Source organism: Caloenas nicobarica, chromosome 1 (assembly GCF_036013445.1).
Source record: "Caloenas nicobarica isolate bCalNic1 chromosome 1, bCalNic1.hap1, whole genome shotgun sequence".
In the NCBI taxonomy this organism is placed as follows: domain Eukaryota; kingdom Metazoa; phylum Chordata; class Aves; order Columbiformes; family Columbidae; genus Caloenas; species Caloenas nicobarica.
The window spans coordinates 159,953,471-159,973,204 of record NC_088245.1 but is presented as its reverse complement, the minus strand read 5'-3'; the positions used below and the strand labels follow the sequence as shown (position 1 = coordinate 159,973,204).

General features: G+C 40.6%; 1 protein-coding gene across 5 annotated transcripts in view; it reads left to right on the top strand.

Moving 5' to 3' along the window:
- Positions 1–19,734, top strand: part of FARP1 (FERM, ARH/RhoGEF and pleckstrin domain protein 1) — a 221,971-nt gene that overhangs the window by 162,402 nt on the left and 39,835 nt on the right. For 3 of the 5 annotated variants that reach the window (XM_065643061.1, XM_065643087.1, XM_065643052.1), the window contains exons 7-13: positions 1,012–1,126; positions 2,245–2,392; positions 5,746–5,841; positions 6,368–6,531; positions 8,173–8,241; positions 8,975–9,050; positions 11,244–11,484. In XM_065643061.1, coding sequence (XP_065499133.1) covers positions 1,012–1,126; positions 2,245–2,392; positions 5,746–5,841; positions 6,368–6,531; positions 8,173–8,241; positions 8,975–9,050; positions 11,244–11,484 — 909 coding nt within the window. The remainder of the gene's footprint in view (positions 1–1,011; positions 1,127–2,244; positions 2,393–5,745; positions 5,842–6,367; positions 6,532–8,172; positions 8,242–8,974; positions 9,051–11,243; positions 11,485–19,734) is intronic. The other 2 variants (XM_065643079.1, XM_065643070.1) reach the window with 1 other exon arrangement.

Here is a 19,734-nt window from a genome sequence, read left to right as displayed (position 1 = left end):
GCGGAACCAAGGTGAGGATGAGGCAAGGATCTGAGCTTGGGCCTGTGACATCCTAGGTCAAGTGTGCAACGACATGTCTGGCTGCAGCCTGGATTTAATTTAAGGGTGCCGCATTTTAACTTCACTGACATTATTAAGGTAGCAGCCTTTGTTGTAGCTTTGTTGCTATTGTTCCAGCAGATCTGCAGGCAGAGGCTGCTATACTGTTCAGTGAAAAAAAGCTAATAGAAAGATTTTCAGAGGCATTCCAAGAATAGCAGGCAGCCAGATAGTAATCTGGCACCCACACATCAATTGCCTGCCCCTCCTCCCCCTCAAAAAAAAAAGGAAATCTCACTGAATGGGCTGCAAAACGGAAAGTGGGTGTGACATACTGTTGCACACACGGTATTGAATAACTGCAGCAGATGGGAGCAACTTTGAGGAGGAGGGAGACAGAATGTGTCTCAAACTGCTGCAGAATTCAAGGAAGACAAATGTTTCATAACCCCGTGAGGTGGAATACGTGCCTGAATTCAAATAAGCAAACAGAACCATCTCTCTTCACATCTTCTCCTAAAGATTACAGGCATGGGCCTAGGGAAGAAGCTGGCGCTTGGCTGCTCCGGAGAAAGGCACCTGAGCACCAGCAGGTGTGACAGAGAGATGGATGAGTTCTGCTGGATCAGTGCTGTCCTCCCTGTCACCCCCCACTTATCCCACACACAAGTCAAGGCAGCACCGTGATAGCATCATTTATTCAGTTGACATCCAACAGCTACTTACTTGGTTGTGGTGGATGGGAGGAATCCTTGAGTTTCTTCTCATGCATCAGATACTAACACAGAGGAGAAGGGAGGAATGTGTGGAAGATAACATAGTGAGAATCTGAATTGTGAATCCATGACACAGCTTGCAACAAACTATGTTTGCTTTCCTGCCCTCTTCCCAGCTGTCTGTACCTTTTGGATTGCCTGAATAATTCTGATGTAATACAAGGTTTTAACTGCCTTTTCTTAAAATTCTCCATAGCTGAGATTGGGGATTTTGATGAAACCATAGATCGTGAACACTTAGCGAAGAACAAGTATATACCTCAGCAAGAAGCACTAGAAGACAAAATCATGGAATTCCATCGTAATCACATGTAAGACTTTTTTCTTGTTATTGGACCTCTCTTCCTTTCGTGCTGTTCTAACTGTAAATATATGCTGGATCATAAGCACAAAAGACATTTGGACCTCTGAGTTTCTCAGAGGTCTATTCTCAAAAATGTTCAAGCCTGTGAATTTCCAGAAAGTTACTCCTGCCTTTTTCCCCTCATCATGTTTAAAGAGCAATTTATTTTGATATTAATTCAAGCATACCATTATTTTACAGTCTATTTCATACAAAATGCTTCACTGCTGATTTTGTGCATGCAGGTATGATTGCAAGTGATGAATGATCAGTCAGGCACTTCTGATAGCAGTCTTTTTGATTTCAAGGACGTTGAATGTTGCCTTTTCACCTTTCTGTGCTATATTTAGAGATGGGTGAAGAAGGGGTTTAATGATAGTTTTAGGAAAAGCACAAATGGCTTGCAAGATTAAGGATTTGGAGGGAATAGGATTCAAGTATGCTAAGGCCTGGAGAAAAGACTAGTAGTAAGAAGATGGTTAAAAGAATTACAAATAAGGCATGGAAAGGTATTTTTTGCTGTCGAGAACACTTCAAGACTTGAACAGTTTCATTTCGAGATACAGTGAATTAGCTACGAGTGGTAGGGAGTTTCATAGCAGTAATAATAAAAACTTTTGCGTAATTTTGTCATGATTAATTTAGCATTAGGGATTCCCAACATTTATGTTATGGTTTTCTTCTGTTTTTCTGCATTTTGGTATTGCAATGAACAACATCCTTACACATTTCTGTTTATTATTTTTTTAGGAATATAGCATGTCCTTTCCAATAGCAAGTATAAAGGTAGTGAATTCTGCTAAAGCTAATGTTTTGAAATCTGGCTGTATTAAGTGTCTCAGAATTGGAGTAATCAATATTTCTAATAGACCGTAAAATCTGTGGGTTCTTTGGCTTCCATTTAGAATAAGATAAAGTGGTTGTTCTAGCTGATGTAAGTCTGGGGACATAGAAAAACCATACAGATATTACACATCTGACAGGTTTCACTCTCTGATGAAATGTCTCTTTGTTCTCTGGAGGACTTGTTGATCTCTATTAAAAGGTGTGAAGAATTTGTGTGTCTTCTCTGTTTTCTTCCTCAAGGGGACAGACACCAGCAGAGTCAGACTTCCAGCTTTTGGAGATTGCCCGTCGGCTGGAGATGTACGGAATACGCTTGCATCCAGCCAAGGACAGGGAAGGGACAAAAATCAACCTGGCTGTTGCCAACACAGGCATTCTGGTGTTTCAGGTTAGAGCTGCTCAGGACATGACTTCTTGTGTTATAAAGCAGAGAGATTTCTTACAGCAATAAGAATTCAGGACATCAGCCATGTCTGAAAGAACTCGGTTGGGAAAATTCAGAACTTCCAAATTTTTTCTAACAGCGACCCTAAACCTTTTATAGCAGCATTTGGTCCTTCACTTCCAGGGACTCTTACCTTGTTTGCATGCACAGGGTAGAACTCCATCTGCAGCCACAATGTGCTGTTCAGGATGCAAACTGATCTTCAGCTCACAATTTGCAAGTTGGTCATGCTGACACCTCCTACATACAGGAGCAGGTAGGTCTTGCAGGCATGGTGCATACAAAATGGCTGTGAAGCAGAGACAAATAAAACAGACAACTGGAGTACATGGAGAAGGATGTAGACAAGGAACGTCAGCTCTCCATGGCGTTACTTTGTCAGAGTTTTTACAATTTTCTTGACCAGCCTTGGCCATTCTACCTTTGCTGAATTCATGAATCTTACATCTTTCTCTAAAAGATCCAAAGTATTTTCCTTAGATTTCTTTCATCTCCTACCCCACTCAGCTTAGTAAATGTTCATGAAGCATCATTAGTAAATTTATCAAATTCTTGTTCTGCAGTTCCCCTTAGGTAAATAACAAATTGGGCTTTTACAGTTGTGAAGATAGAGGTAGTCAGCTGGTGTAAACTTCAGATGAACTTAGGTCTACTAGCATCCAAAATGTGACTTACCTCATTCTGTGTTAGTAAGTAAACTGTTCCTTAAAATGTCAATTTTTACAATTGTCAAAAAAGACAATTCATTTTAACTGTTTAACTACAGTTAAAATGCTAGTGTTTCCAACCTTATAAAGTACTTCGAGTCCTTTTATAAAGAAAAACAACAGCAACAAACAAAGCCAGAAATATGTCTGACCCAAATGCTCTGAGATCTAAATTTAAAAAAAAAAAATCCCAATCAACTAAATGGGTTGCTAGTGAAACCCCAAAACTGAAGCACAGATTGAAGCATGAGAGCGCCAGGGCGTTGTTAGAAATGCACGTAACTCAAATAATTGTATGTTCAAACCTTTCCCCTGCTCCCTCACGGTATTTTCATCAGGTGAATTAATTAATTGCAAAGCTTTATAAATTAAGACTGTCTCACAGCTGGAAGTATGTGTCCACACAAAACAACAGGGACCTCACCGAGTCCCAGCAGACAGCTGGGATCCTTCTGTAAAGATGTAGCTGCAGGTTGAAAGCCCAAGGTCTGATTTATAAACCTCTAAAACTAAGTCATCTTTTCCTACTGTGTTTGGGACTTTCAAAACAGGCTTTTTGGGGGAACTTTTCAGAAAAGCTTGGAAATTTTGCTGGATCGTGCTCTGACCCTCTGGAGTCTGCCCAGCAATTGGTGTTTGGCAGTCAGCTTAGGGCTTCTTTCAAGCACTTCATAGGGCAAGGACCTTAAGTTCATCTTTTTTTGTTTTGAATATAACTGATAGAAATTGAAAAATGACGACCTCATTAGAATGACCTCAAGGAAAATAGAAGTTCACTCACAAATGGCATAAGCAGTAGTCAGACAGACTTATTTTAAAGCCTGCCATTTATTTAGACATCAGTGTCAATGCTGCTGAATATTCTAGGGGAGATTAATTATGTAATTCTTCGACAGCAGGTTGACTTAGCAGAGATCTCCACACTGTCATTACTCCTACGTCCGTCTGGTAACTGTGCCCAAATCAGTGTGGGTTTCTGCATTTAGCAATTCTGTAGTAGCTCTGAAAGTTCTGTGCTGTAGGCATGTTCGTATTGAAGTCTTTACTGAACAAACTACTGTAATTAATATTTTAAAATAATACCTCCAATACCTTCTAACATAGATTAAGAGTGAGACTTCTAGGGGGTAGGAGCTAATGATGTAGAGGCTGGGAATTGTAGTGTTTTGAAGATAATTTCTCTCAGGTTTCCTGTTTCCTTGTGGATTTTGGTAGCTTTTGAGGGGGGGGAATGCATTTTGTGAGTCTTCAGAGACAAGTGATTTATTTAGGTTCCTTTAACTTCTGTTGCTCCCTATGAAAGGTCAAAATACTCACAGTATTTTGCACTTCCAATACAAAACTTTCAGTTGCTGGGTTTTTGTCCTACCAGTTAAGTGATATTTCAAGGGCTGTTTATTTTGCCCTGTAGACAGACAAAGAGGAAAGAAATCTACCCATCAAAGTGAGGTGGCCATGTTAGGTATCTGGATTCTCTTCATTCTCTGTAGGTAGTAGAAAGAGAAGGAGGTGGAGGTTCCTCTGGGAGGTGGCTTAGTCCACTGAAAATCAGAGTCTGTGTAGTGGAACAGGATAACACCATCTGGGCAAAAGCTGGGCCAGTCTCTTTTGTGCAGTGATACTGGGTCTGTTACTTTCACATTGACTCAGTATACCTAGTCCTATAAATACGCAAGAGTTTAACCATAGAATAGTTTGGGTTGGAAGAGATCTTCGAAGCCCATCTAGTCCACCCCCCTGCACTGAGCAGGGACATCTTCAACTAGATCAGGTTGCTCAGAGCCCCGTCCAGCCTGGCCTGGAATGTCTCCAGGGATGGGGCATCTGCCACCTCTCTGGGCAACTTGTCCCAGTGTTTCACCACCCTCATGGTGAAAAAATTTCTTCCTCATGTCTAGCCTGAATCTCCCCTCCTTCAGTTTAAACCTGTTACTCCTTGTCCTGTCACAACAGGCCCTGCTAAAAAGTCTGTCCTCATCTTTCTTATAGGCCACTTTTAAGTACGGAAAGGCCACAATAAGGTCTCCCCGGAGCCTTCTCTTCTCCAGGCTGAACAACCCCAACTCTCTCAGCCTGTCCTCACAGCAGAGCTGTTCCAGCCCTCTGACCATTTCTGTGGCCTCCTCTGGCCCCTCTCCAACAGGTCCATGTCTTTCCTGTGCTGAGGGCTCCAGAGCTGGACACAGGACTCCAGGTGGGGTCTCACCAGAGCAGAGCAGAGGGGCAGAATCACCTCCCTCGACCTGCTGGCCACGCTGCTTTTGATGCAGCCCAGGATACGACTGGCCTTCTGGGCTGCAAGTGCACATTGCCAGCTCACGTCCAATCTTTCATCCACCTGTACCCCCAAGTCCTTCTCAGCAGGGTTGCTCTCTATCCCTTCATCCCCCAGCCTGTATTGGTACCTGGAGGAGCATACCCACTTTCAATCACATCACATTTACATTATCAGAGGATGAATGTTATAGAAATATCATAATTTCAAGTGAAATGAGTAGATGATTCATTTATGACAAGCTTTCTGTAGTGGTTTAGATTTCTCCATTTAGATCTGGAATGCTTAAACTCTGCTGGCTTTGTTCTGTGTAGGGTCACACCAAGATCAATGCCTTCAACTGGGCTAAGGTTCGAAAGCTGAGCTTCAAGAGGAAACGTTTTCTTATCAAACTACGGCCTGATGTGAATGTAAGTCTTTGCCAGGAATTGATGAAGTTGACAAATGTTTATTTGGTAAATTTGTACTCACAGATCAAATGTATTTTAATCACCTCAAGAAGATTTTTAAAATTAATTGCATATGTTCACAGTTAATGTGTTACTGCATGCATCAATCAACCTGGCATCTTGGGTGAGCAATCCTAGCAAAGGAGATGGAAACTCAGTGTCACAGAATCTTCTTCTGGCTGCCACTTTGATACTGTATCAGGGGTTCTTAAGTTACAGTATGTAAACCACCTCTTCATGGGCTAATGTTAATACCACTGCTTTATCTCTATCCTATTTATCAAGGAAAGGAAGTTCGAGCAATAGCTCTGATGCTGCCAGGCAGATCAGTGATATCTCAAGGTGGGAAGGTTAGGGCCTGTTAAGCCTGAAAGCCAGTGGGTTGGGAAAAAGTGGTTTTTTTCAGCATAGCACCTGCTTTGTCAGTGCCTCTCTGTAATGTGTATTGCTTGCTTGCTTACATTGCAAATGCTATCTTAATTTTCAGAGTTCGTTCCAGGACACTCTGGAATTCCTTATGGCCAGTAGAGATTTTTGCAAGTCTTTCTGGAAGATCTGTGTGGAGCATCATGCCTTTTTCAGGCTTTTTGAGGAACCAAAACCGAAGCCTAAACCTGTTCTTTTTTCTAGAGGTTCATCATTTAGATTCAGGTAAGACTTGCATTCTTCTTTCCATCTTTGTTGCCTCCCCATTTGAAAATCACATCCATAACGATGTAGGATTAAACCTAGTTTAAGTTTCAGTTTCTCTCTTCGATATTGTAGTTTGCTTCTTTATGTTTTCCATTGCATCTTCTCAGCCAGAACAGTGTAAGGAAAAAGCATGCATTCATTTTGTAGTAGCTTTTGCAAAGTAGCTTTTGCAAGGTAGCTTGCTGGAGATAAGATATAAACAGCATAAGTTCCAGCTGGTTTCACATAAGAAAACCCACCTATGACCTAAGCAACACTAGCTAGCAACTATTTAGTACTCGCTGGATCCTGTACTTCTAGGATGGGATCTTTCCTATGTATCAGAATGGAGATTGGTATTTTTGTTACATGTTCTTGTGGTAAACCTGTTGCTTATGCAGTTAAAAGCAATGGCTTGTCTTTATGCGGAGACCTTTAAGCTTGCAAAGGTTTTATGTGAGACAACCACCTATGCTAAGGCCAAGTCTACCCATGATATTTTTAGAGTTGTAGGAGGGTTTTTAATAGTTGAGGTATTTTTTTCATTGTAGATATTGTATTGTGTATGCGGGGGGGAAATCCTTTTGTTCATACAGTTTATTTTGTTTGTGGAGCTGATATAAGCTGCACAGCCAGAAACTTTCTTTGCTGAGATAAACTGTACACTCCAGTTGCCTTGCACAAGAACATCGTAGATATGGCCATTGTCCCTCCCCACTTTGTTTCCTGCCTGCAAAATGAATTAATTAAGATGGAAGGACCTATGTTGGGCTAAGCAAGTTATTACTGTTAAGTTTTTGCCTGAGTAAATAGAAGGTTGTAGGTGTATCCAATTTACCTCCTGGTTTGGAGAGCAGGTTTTGGCTACATCCTCCACTCACTGTGGTCTGTGCTAAGTCCATTCAGTAACTTTTTCCAGGTCTTGTGGTAATTCAGTTAGTTTAAAGCCTGTAATGAATAGGAAGGATTTGGATCTCTGCTGAACATTCTCGAGGTGTGGGTTTGCTTCACTGCTCTCAGTTCCCTTTGGAGTTTATATCTTTGCACAACAGGAAGTGCTGGGCTTTCTCACTACTTTTTCATGGCCTGTGGCAGAATGGGAGAGAGTTATTTCCAGCCTAAAGCTCTGCAGAAAATGTATATATGTTTAGTCAATGTGTTTCACATTAGCAACCGAGTCAAGAAATGCATTTCAGTGATTTTCATCTTGGTTCTAGGCTTTACTGATAGTGGGTAAGGCTGGCATTTGACTCTCAAAAGGATTCAGGAATGTTCTTTGCTCATGAGAGGCAAACTTAATGCTTGCTAACTTTTTATTGTGGTGACTTCCCAGTAATTAAACTATAAAGGGCACACAACTGAATGTAAGAAGTTCTGAAATGACATCAAAAAGTAGCTCCATAGCAAAAAAAGTGGTAAGTAACAGGCAAAATTATAAAAATCTGTGTGTATCTGACCAGGTCCACTTATGATCTTTCTGCTGATAGTGACAAATACCTTTCTCGTTGCTGTAACTTCATATGCAGGCCACATACATGTTTATGATGGCTAGGTGATATATTGTATTAAACACGGCAAATTTAGTATCTGATTGATATTTTAACTGTGGTTTTCTTCCAGTGGTCGGACTCAAAAGCAAGTTCTTGACTATGTTAAAGAAGGAGGGCACAAAAAAGTGCAGTTTGAAAGGTGAGAGGAAATAAATAAATGTTTTAATCAAAGAAATGTTGTGAAGTCCAGTTAGTTACATTCTAAGATCTTGGCACTAGTCCAAGTGAAAAATGCTGCCTTTGCTGGTTTGATAGTGTATCACTTGTGTAATACCCGCTTGGTCCTGAATGTTTTGTCGGAAGTTGACATAACTATAGTTTACTTAAAATCTATAGTCTTCAATCTTTTTTTTTTCAGCAGTGAGTGTCTTACTGTCACAGATAACTTCCTCCCATATTGATTTCCACCTTTTTCTGGTGGGATGTGGTTAATGTATGTGAACAGACTTATTCACTTCAGAATAAAACTGGAAGTAACAGGAATAGGTTTAGCCAACCTCAAGGTAGAGGTCTCCAGGGAAAGCTTCTAGCTTGCTAGAGCTGGTTCTGTCTGAACTCATCTTGCTTGTGGTGAGCTGAAAGTAGTGGCCAAAATGCCACGAAGACTGTGACAGCAGTTCATTGCTTATGGTTCATGTTCTGGTGATAGAACATTTTTGCTTCAGTGCCTCTCCCTTTTCTTGCAATGGTATGGTTTGCAACGCATAGCACATTTAAATTTTACAGAAAGGAGGAATGTAAATCAGTTTTGGAGCAAACTTTTATGAAAGCTGCTATTCAAAGGTTTTGTTTTAAAGGAGGCATGTCTTTTCATTCCTGTTTGTAGAAAAAATTGAAATAGCTTCTTACTGTGATTTTCCTTTTATCTCCAGGAAACACAGCAAGATTCATTCCATCAGGAGTATGACTGCGCAGCCTTCAGAACAGCATACAGAGGTGCCAAAACAAGTCAGTGATGTTGATGAAACCCTGGATCATGCTTTTGAAACACTTCTTACATTTCCCTCCACTGACTGCTGTTTTGAAACTCTAGAAGCATAGTTTTCTGCTCACTTTCCATTTAACTGGGAGCCCTGGGTATCATAAGTTTTAGGTTTTGCAAGTGGAACAGGTTCATTTCCACTGTGGAACAGAGTTGCTTCCAGACAACCAGCCAAATATAAATAGTGAGCTTCTCTGAGTTGTACTAATGACCATCTGAAAAACTGCAATCCACAGCGTTACTGCTGGCGTCCTAGGTTGTAGCTGGTTATTGCATCTGGGAAAAGTTTAATTCTTTTCCTTCGCTGGGGAGTCTTGGTTGCCCATGCCAAGTTGTTTTGTTGTATTAACCAGAGAGAAGAAGAATTATTTCCTCAGAAAAATAACATCTCTGTACTTTTCAGCCATTGTCTCTGGTAGATACCTGATGTATTTGTCTTATGTTAATAGCTGTTATGCGTTAGGAGTTTGCAAATCCAATAGCGGCAAGGTTGCAGCAGCTGCACTTTCCCAGGTCCAGCTAGTAGTAAGGCTCAGTATGTATTCACTATAGGCAGCCGCATAAATGCACATATACAATATATATACACATAGACAGCCAGCTAGCCAGCCAGGTAAACACAAACAGAAAACAGCGCTCCCACAAACGCAAACAGTGCCAGCGATCTCACCCTGTTCCATTCTTTGACTGAGCAGAATGAAAGTTCATTAGTGGAAAATATGTGTGTGTATATATATATGATATGGATCCCTCCTGCAACTGGTCTTAGACACTCGGTCCATCCAGTGGTGGGCCCCTGGATCTCCAAGTCTCCCAGTGGCTGGCACCTGGACATACAAGCCCCCAGGTCTCATAGCCACTCACTCCAGTTGGTAGTACTCAAACCTACACACACACATGTTGAAGGTTCCTTCAGTAATTCATCTTAGACACCCAGTCTGCCCCGTAACTGACAGCTGCGTCCCCTGGTTCCCAGTTACCTCACGCAGACACACACACACATGCAGAGGTGTCTTTCCAATAGCTGATCCAGATGTATGGCATTACCAGTAATAGACCCCCAGGCCCCATCACCTTACCGGTGTCTGGCCTGACTTATGGCTGCTCCAGTACTTGCAACCCAACTCAACCTACTCACAGACTAGTCCAGTTTAATGTTTTCTAGCAGTTGCACATATTGACCTTCCCACCCAAGCAATATGCACATGCTCTGGTGTCTCCAGTTGCTGGCATCCCAGATACACCCAGACCAAGGGCTGATGGCTCTACTGGGACAGCCCCAGAGGAACTGGGTCAGGGAGCTCCATTGCCTTGACTAGGTTATTTGTGTTCCTCCACCTGCCAGTTGTTTCCTGTGCTCGTCTGTGTTTGTGGAGGCGAACCTTTAATCACATAACCTCACATAAAGCTTAAATGGCAGGAGCAAGCTATTAGGTTAGTGTATTTAAGAATGCTACCACACCTTCACCTTCCTCGCATTGCATCGTTTTAATTTTTCAGGCCCTCTCATTCCTACAAATCCAAGAGCCTCAGAAAATTCTCCTACAAACGCAGCCCATATCAAATATCTTTTAGCAATTTAATATTGCTAAGACAAGCTCAGGCAGATGGAGCATGGCTACTGGGCAGATGTGACATATTTCTGCGTGCAGAAAAGCCAGCTCAGGAATTAGTGGCAGGTATGCTCCAGGGATTGAATGTGGAGTGTTCAAAAGCCCACAGATGGCTTTTTTAGAGTATGTAAGTAGGCTGTGCAAAATTCATCTTACGCGTTTATCTTTTTTGTCCTTCCAGCTTCTCAGAGGAGTGCGAACAGGTTGATGTTCATAGTGTTGATGGACGCCTTAGGGCATTGAAACACCTCAAATACCATTCCCCTTTTTACCTATCACCACATTCTGTCTGCCTATCTTCCCTTGCTTAGCTTATGTATTTTTCTGTTCTTAAGATCAGAGACCTCTTTTTTTTGTTTTTTTCTTCTAATTAATTTTGAAGCTTGGGTTACCCCTTCTGCTTTCCTATGTTGCTGAAAGATGCAGTGCAAAATTCTGGTGTGTAATTACACATAGCCTTTTCCCTCTGGTTCCCTTCCCTCCCAAACCTTCTCCTTCCCACCCACTCCTCCCTCCCCCTTTGTCTTCCCTCCATTATCTTTCCAGAGTTCTACCTTTGCCTATGGGGACAACAATGATGCTGCAGCAGTTCAGAGCTGCCGGCAAGGGAAGGAATTGAAGGCTTCAATAGAAGACACTGGACAGCACAAGAGCCCTTCCTTGAAGAAGAGCCCAAAGGAAGGCAGAAAGGTGGACGGAGCAGTGGTGTCAACAGTGGAGGAAGAGGAGGAGGTGGCTAAGGACAGGATGCAGCAGAACAGACCTCAGTCACAGCAACCAAGCACAGGTCCAGCTTCCAGGGCTGCTCATGGCAGCAGCACCTCCATTCCTTTCATTGACTGCAGTGATGTAGATAGCGAGTATGATCTCCTCAGAGGACAAATAACCCAGTCATATTCCCAAACAAATGACAATTATGAGGGTGATTTGACCAGTGGTGCCTATATTCACTATAGAGATGAAAACCGCAATAGAACTAGGTACAGGGATTCCTCAGCCTCTATAAAGTCTTCCCAGTATCTCTCTGAAGAGTACCTTGATGATAACCCAGCTAATCTCTCCTTCTACACTGGGGGAAGCCCCAGGATGCCAAGACACAGCTCACTGATTGATGAAATGTTTAGAGGGCCAGGGAGCCGTAGTCCACTGGCCACTCCATTGCCTCCCAGTAGCAAAGGGTCAAGCCCTAACTTGAGTCTGAGTAGAACTGGCTCTCAGGGTTATGTCTCAGAAAACGGGCATGACTGCAGGGCGAGGACTGAGGAGGAGGACAGCCATGCCAGTAGCTGCCACGGGTATGGCAGATATTCTCCAGGTTGTCAACGGCCTCACGCACAGAAAATCCCAAATCTCTGCAATAAATCAGTTACAGATCCGTTTATCCTAAGCCAGATATCCTCAACCCCTGGGCAGGAGTATAGATCAGAGAGACATTGTAAAGGAGGCGGGGTGGCTAAGATGTCTTCTCCAGAAGGCAAAATGATGGCCAACGGTATGCCAGCTGGGACACAGTCAAAGCAGAGCCCACTCATGCAGTCGCTGCGTGCCAGTGGCGTGATGGATCACATGGCTGCAATGCAGATGATGGAGGGCTCCACCAGCAGTGGGACAGAATCTAGCGATTCTGACTCGGAAATCATTAACCCCTTCACTCACCCCCTGGTGTTTGGAAATCCCATTGTGCTGAGTTCCTCTCCCATGTCTAGAAATAAGTACTCCTTTGGGAGCCTTCAGCTTGAGGAGGAGGTAGAGGAGGATGTGTCTGTTGGCCTCAGTGATGAAGATGGTGTGCAGGTCTTCAGCTGCTAGGGACTGGGGCATATGAGACCAGTGGATACTGTGGTTGCTCATAAGAGTGATTGCATCTTCTGAGGCTTGTTAAGAGGGGCTGGTAATAATTTCAGCTTGTGAGCTGTTTCAAATGTTATTATGGTACTGACCAGCCAGAGGGAAGGGACGCTAGAAATACAATAATAAGGGTAAGTCTCAGTACAGCTTAACAGGAATGCATCTCCTCCAAAATGCAGGAGGAGAAGAAAATTCTTACTGATTTAGGTACCTTTGTAAGACTTTATACACTCACCTGTTCTCTGTATGAAGTCATATTTTAGGTATATATTGTAGCTTCTTTGACATTTGAGTAATCATTTTGACAAAACAAGCAAAAATGAAATTAAGTAGGTACGTTGTTCTCTTTTATATGTCTATTGCAATTTTCTTTCTCTCCTGTATAAGGAGAGCAACTTATGAGTGCCTCAGCAAAGTTAGGGGAAAGAATTAAACTTACAGCCAAATGCAGGCAGCTTGATATTCAAGACCAAGACTTGTTGAAATCTTGAAATATGCTGGAAAATCTATTAATAGAGAGAATCTATTTGGTCTACTCATCTTCATAACCCATTTTATAATCTTAACTGATGAACTGAGGGTACAAATTAGGCGTGTGTACAGGAACAATTACACTATTGGCTTTTTCTTCACTGGGTTCAACAGGCTGATTTGGTAATGGAGATTTTGAAACTCTAAACTCTTCCTTGAGCAAGAAAGAGAACAAGATGAAAAATGTAATCCAAGTCAAAAATACCTTAGATTGAAACAGCCCTAATGAAGAGTGGTATGGGTATTATTTGCAAGGCAATCCTTTCTATCCTTTGTCAGTGTGGTATAAAGATTAATTGCAAGAGATTTTTTCCCCTTATTCTTTCAGTGGAATTATTCACAGAGACATCAAAGTTCTGTTGTGGGTGATTTATGGTGGGGAGTTTGGAGATGGTGGCTGATTGATTTTATTTTTTGCTTTGATCATGAGAAATCTTTATCTGTACAGGGTCCAATTAGTCTGTCATAGGCTATTTTTTTTAAGAGTGCCACCTCATAAATTTTTCATCCTCTGACACAAGAGAATGATGGGACTAACTGTGGTCCAGGCTGATTGTCTTCTGTACTGTACATAGAGTAGCAAGATTTTGGCACATGTGCAGGACAGAGAGACTAATTCTTTGTAAACTTCCTTTTCACAGGCTAAAAGTATTGAGAATTAAGGCTGTATACTAATAAAACCTGATTCTAGTTTGTCCAAGTTAATTAAGAAAATCCAGATGAAAGGTCTCCTATATGAAAAGTGTCCTGCAGTTATTGGAGTTGGGAGACGATATATGCTCTTTAGCACTGGCCTTAATTTAACTTTTATGTATTTTTCTTGTGGGGGAAGGGAAATAAATTTGAGAATTTTAAGTGATGAACGACAGCATTGACTGAACTGCAGATCACTTGCAGTGATCTGCATGATGCAGTACATGCATGCAGCAGTGATGTATCCACCCACAGAAGTAATAATAAACAAATTACAGGACTTTGTAAATCTGGGCAATGTAAAATTTTCAAGATGATTTTTACAAAAATAAAAAACAAAAAGTCTTTTTAATTTTTCTAATGCCTTGGTCTATGCACATTTTAACAGAGTTTAATCTGAGTGAAGGATATTTAAAAAGATACCTACAGTAGTTAGGCACATCTTGTTATTTTGTATTTACTTTTTGCAGTAAATATATCTTTGTGTAAATGTAAGTTTTAACCTGCTCGCCCCCTTTAGTCTGCTGGTTTTCTTAAAGATTAGATACCTCGTTTTTGAACAGGAAGGATTTAAAGCATCTCTTTAGATGTTAAAGCATCTCTTTAGTGATATTTTAATGACAGGGAATGTTCTTGTTTGTTCCTATAGTTTAAAGCATGAATCTAGAAACAGCGAGGTTGGTAATTAGGGAAAAGCTTGCTTGTATATTATGCTGAAAGAAGATGGTTTATGTTTTGGATTTAGAATAGCTGTAAAATAATTGCCTTGAACTTCTCAATATTTAAGATGACATATATAGGTAGTTGAAACCTGCATTAGCAGATAGTGTTGAGTATGGGGAGTGGGTGCATGAGTCACCTTTTGAATTTTTTTGCTCCCTGTGCAGCAAAAGTACCTGTAGTTATATTATACAGTAAAGTAATAGCAATCCAAATAGATGAATTAATTGCTTTGTTAGCCAGTAAAATTAGAGTACAAGTAATGGATTTTTAACAAAAGGATTTGTAGTCATACTTAAGAGAAATGGATAGAGGTCACATCGTTTGGATTTTAAGTAAATATAAAATTTTGTAAGTGGTGTTTACTATTTTGCATCTTCTCAAATACTGTTTTCAGGCCTGATTTCTTCTCTCATATGCCTACAAAGCTAATGGATTTATAGTTTTCCAAGAACAGATCTGCTGGTAGCTGGAGTTAGCTTATTTGCTAATAAAGTATCTCAACACCTTTTTTTTTCCTTTTGAATATTATTCTCCAAAATGAAATATGAGGATTTCTCTTTGTTCTCTATCGTCTAGCATTTTTTTCAACTTTAAATATTTAAGTGGCTGTTGTTTTAACACAGGTGGAATTCTTCCAGTTTGTAGGAATAAAGTTTGTAAATTATGTAGGAAATAATTTAAGATGAATCGTTTTTGCAGCATTCTTATGCCACTGAAGTTCAGTTTAATATCAGTAGACAAGCATTTAATTAAAAACAGTCTGTGGGCCAAATTCTTCCACCAGACATGTGGTTTGTATCTGGGTGCTTGCCAAGAATGGTGAGAGAGCAGTTTTAAATTGACGTTTTCACATAGGATCAGGTCCCTCAGAATTCATCTGGGAGTTTGTTTCTGTGGGACAAATACAAAAAGGCCTTGGAGGGAAAGAACAGAAACCTTTGGGCAAGACTGCGGATGAGATGAGATGAGGGAATTCTTGTTGTACTAGTTCACAAAGCACAGGGGGGAAGTAGAGTCTGTCAGTTCAAGTTAGGCGTTGCAAATATCGATTAATCTGCATACCCTGGTCAACATCAGTGATCCAAGCACAACCATGTCTCAAGTGTGACAGATGTAGCTAAAGACTAAGTGAAATATTTGATTCTCCTACCAATTCTGGTAGATTTTGGAGTGTGGCTGGTGGTACTTCAAGTTCACCGTTCTCAACTTTTTTATTCGCAAGAATTAAATTTTAAATCCCATACACTTGAAGTGCCCAGATATCCTTAGGCGGTTTCTGCACATGAGGGAGCTGAATCCCAGCAAGATTGAGTAGCTATGTCTACCCTAAATGAGTAGTACTGAGCCACCCATCTTCTGTGCCTCCAGAGGACATGGAGGAAGCCTCTTGTTGGGCTGTCCAGATGGCTTGTTACTCTGCTGAACCAACTCTGTCCACGTAGCTGGATGAGGATGGAGTCTAGTCGCAAAAGCAGTTTAGGAGTTTGTCCCAAAATAATGCACAGATGTGGTTAGCAACTTAGTCTATGGATAAAAGGCACTCTGATTCTTTCTTTGCTGTTCCAAGTACTTGACCGCGTTCAATCATCTGCTACAGTGAATGAAGAAAAAATCCTATCAGACAACTTTAAGTTTTTTCCAGCTCACCAGCAGCTCAAATGTACTATGTCCTGCTGGGCTCTTCTGGAAATTTGGAGGGTTTTTTCATATTGGCATATCCTAGAATCTAGTTTTCCTCAGTGACCTGGGATATAAAATTTGGGTATAAATTTGGCTAGGTGAAGGAAAATTGATAGTGGCAAATTGATGTAGGAGCCAGGACCTACATAGGATATTGCAGGTATGGAGTTTTGAATAATTTATATGTGAATGGCCTAGACTGCACTGGTTTTGGTTTAAGTCCGTATCCCCTAGCAAACGTATTCCTTGTGCATGACAGAAAAGAGTGTTCTCTGAAGATGATTTGTGCTGCTGCTGTTGTCTCAAGCCACCCATAGTTCATAGGCCTACCTAGTAGGTACCATCCCATTAACCATTGTAGTGCACGCTAAATACAAATTATTGAAGAAAAACTGAAAGAGAAAATTCTGTAGCTGAAAATTTTTTTACAGTAACTGAAAGTTTTTAGGTTTGCTGTATTTGCATGTACATTACATGACCTGTATGGACCTGAGATCAGTTGTAAATAGATGGATGAGCATAATGAGTTTCATGTTAATAATTTGAAAAATTAAATCAATCTACCAGTTTGCTTCATGATTAAAGGGCATGCAAAATTAGAATTTTCTTGACAGAACAGCATTGGCAATGCTGAACATAATCATCAGAACCCAGCAAAGGGTGAAAAAGCAATGGTTTGTGACTTGGTTCACTAAATGGGACCAATATTCTTAGACCAAACTGCTTCAGGACCTGTATTTTCCCCCTTGAATATTTGTAGGGCTGGTTTCTGTTTGCACAGATGTTTGTGGAGCAGCTTTTATTAGTTACAGCAGCTGTATTCATCCTGAAGCGGTAGCATTCATTCCAGAAGTTCCTCTCTGGCCTCTCTATCTGTACATACAATTACTTGGTGGTGACCAGAGAAAGTCAAATGCAAAATGGGGCAGACAGATCTAAAACCTGCTCATAGGTCCTCCTTTTCCTGACTAAGAAGCAGAGATGTTTAAAATTCTGTTGTCTTCTGTCCCACGATAAACTCACACACATGCAGAGTCTCCATAGTCAACTAGAAATTTCTTCGGGGGAATGGACTCCAGGGTTGAGAAGACAAAAGAAAAGAGAAGAATAGGAAATATCTTAAGCCCACTGAAAATGTCTGTCCTTATTTATTCACAGATCCCTTTGGCACAGTATGCTCTCCATTCTTTTCCAGAGAGTTTAAAGTCCCAGTAGTTTTTTAGAGTACCCCAAAACCAAGAGTAGTTGTTGATCAGTTGAACTGATGAAGCAGACCTGATTTTGGATGTTGAAAACCAATGATCCAGATCTCATCAGTATGATTTATAGGTGATTAGCGTGAACCGTGGCTATTTCCGGAACAGTTCTTCAACAGAAGACAGGATGTCTGACCTATAAATTGTGTCAGATACCATCTTTGTTTAACTAGTCTCATTTTTCATACAGAAGCATTAGACTGCTGTCAGAAGTGAGTTTAGAATGAAATTTTAGTTGCTGCCATTTAACTTCTATTGATGAGAAACAAATTAACAATCCAATTTTTCCTGACTTCCATACGTGTGTGAAGGAGTTGGGTATCACCTTTGTGCACAAGGACGTGGACCACTGGAGATCCACCTCATTCAGCAGCGTGGTTGTTACCTGCTGGCAGGGGCAGTAAGTGTGAAAGAAAGAGGTTCCGTGTTCAGACATGTATAAAGTGAAGGAAGCCCCTTTTAGTCTTCCAATAATGCTTTTCTCTCTGAACAGTGTGGTTGCTTAAGGCAGCTTCTGTAGATTTTAGCACATCTCTTTTCTCTTCATTTAGGGGATCAATCCTCTTCTCCATACCAAACAGGAGAGACCCTAAATATAGGAGGGCAATCGAATCTTTTGGAACAATTTTTAATGTTTTAATTTTTAATATATACACTTTTTCTTCTGCTGTCAGATACAAGTGGTAGGAGAAGAGTCCTTTTGTCAGAAACCCAGCTGCTTGTTGGTGTCTCCTACTTGATGATGATTTGGGGGTTTCTGATTGTAAGTGGCTGATGCACAGTGTTGACATCAGGAGGTCCCAAAGATTAGACTGATGTGTAATTTTTCTCAAGTGTGGGCAGCAGCAAGCTGTTTTTAGTCAAACTACATTAGGAAAAATTTTTGCCTGTGCTGTCTGGTTCTGGAAAGGAAGGAAATCTAAATCTTAGGAAATCAAAATTAACTAAATCTTTCCTCTTCAATTTTAGTAATTTCTGTAGTTGCTGAAATACTCCTGGACAAGGGCACAGATTTTATTTACTTATAAGGGAAATTATTCTTTTGCAACATGTGGATTCTGATCAAAGGCATCTTCCGCATTCCTCCCTACAGTTAGGCTATGTGGTGCCATTGATATTTCAAAATACAGAACTTCTTAAAAATCAAAGATATCATATGAATAAAAAGCCTAGTTTGGGCGACAGGTAGCAGTTCTTTAGAGTATTTTATCTTCTAATTCTGTGGTCTATAAAGGGTATGTAGATAAACTTGTTTTATGTTGTTTGTTATTAAAAGCAGTGAGCACTTTCTTTTAAATGTTATGAGATCTGGAAAGTATGTGTGCCTGGCTGAGCTGTGATTGACAGGCATGTTTTTCTCAAGTATGTATGTAAATAATGGTGGTGCTATTGCAGTAAAGGGAGTGAAGACCTTAGGATTATAAATTTGCATTGCATGGTGGTAAATGCTAAGTTTGCTCTAGAATGATTTGATTTTTAAGGTGTAATCTTTATTGATTTTTTTTTTTTTTGGTAAAGTTTTGGGCCCTGACAACCATAAAAATCCACAGTTCCTCCTGATAAAAATTAACTCTACAGCCAGTAATGATACAGCTGTCACTGGTTGAACATGGAAGGTTGAAGGAAAATGAATGCTTTCTGATTCAAGAGCTTTCAAGCTTGTTAAAATTAGATTAGATTCTTTCTTTAAAATGCTGCAAATCCTGTTTTGAGAAGAAAACAGGTTTTTGCCTTTGATGGTTTACAGCAAGATCAGAGGTAGGTCTCTCTGTGTAGTTCAGTGGACGTTAGAACTCACACCTGTTGCTTTTCCATGAGGCACTTAAAAATCTTTGATTAGCTGAATCCTTATTTTTCCCCTCTCCTGCTAAAAAACTCACCTGGACCCACTAACAAAAGTTCATAAGCTTGGCACTGTTTCACCTATTCAGCCCTTTCCTGGTTTCTGTGTGTGCACATGCATAAATTTTTTTAATAAATCTCAATAGTCCAAATTAATTTTTAAAACTGAAAATGCTGGGACTTCATTCTCATTTTTGTCATTTGTTTAATACCGTTTAAAGAGAAACATTTTTTTTTTGTTGTTTCATTGTATGCACTGTTTTGTCAGCATGTACCTCTCTGGGAGAAAAAGCCTTTTCAATGTTCTGTCTATCCTCAAAGCATGGTGTATCTTCTGTTCCTTGCATTGTTTGGAGCACTGTCTCAATGTCCTTTTACTGCAGAAATACCTATTTGTATCGGGAGTACCTAATTCCTCTTATTACAGTGATCCTGTCTCATAGAGCGCTCTTCACCTCAGGACT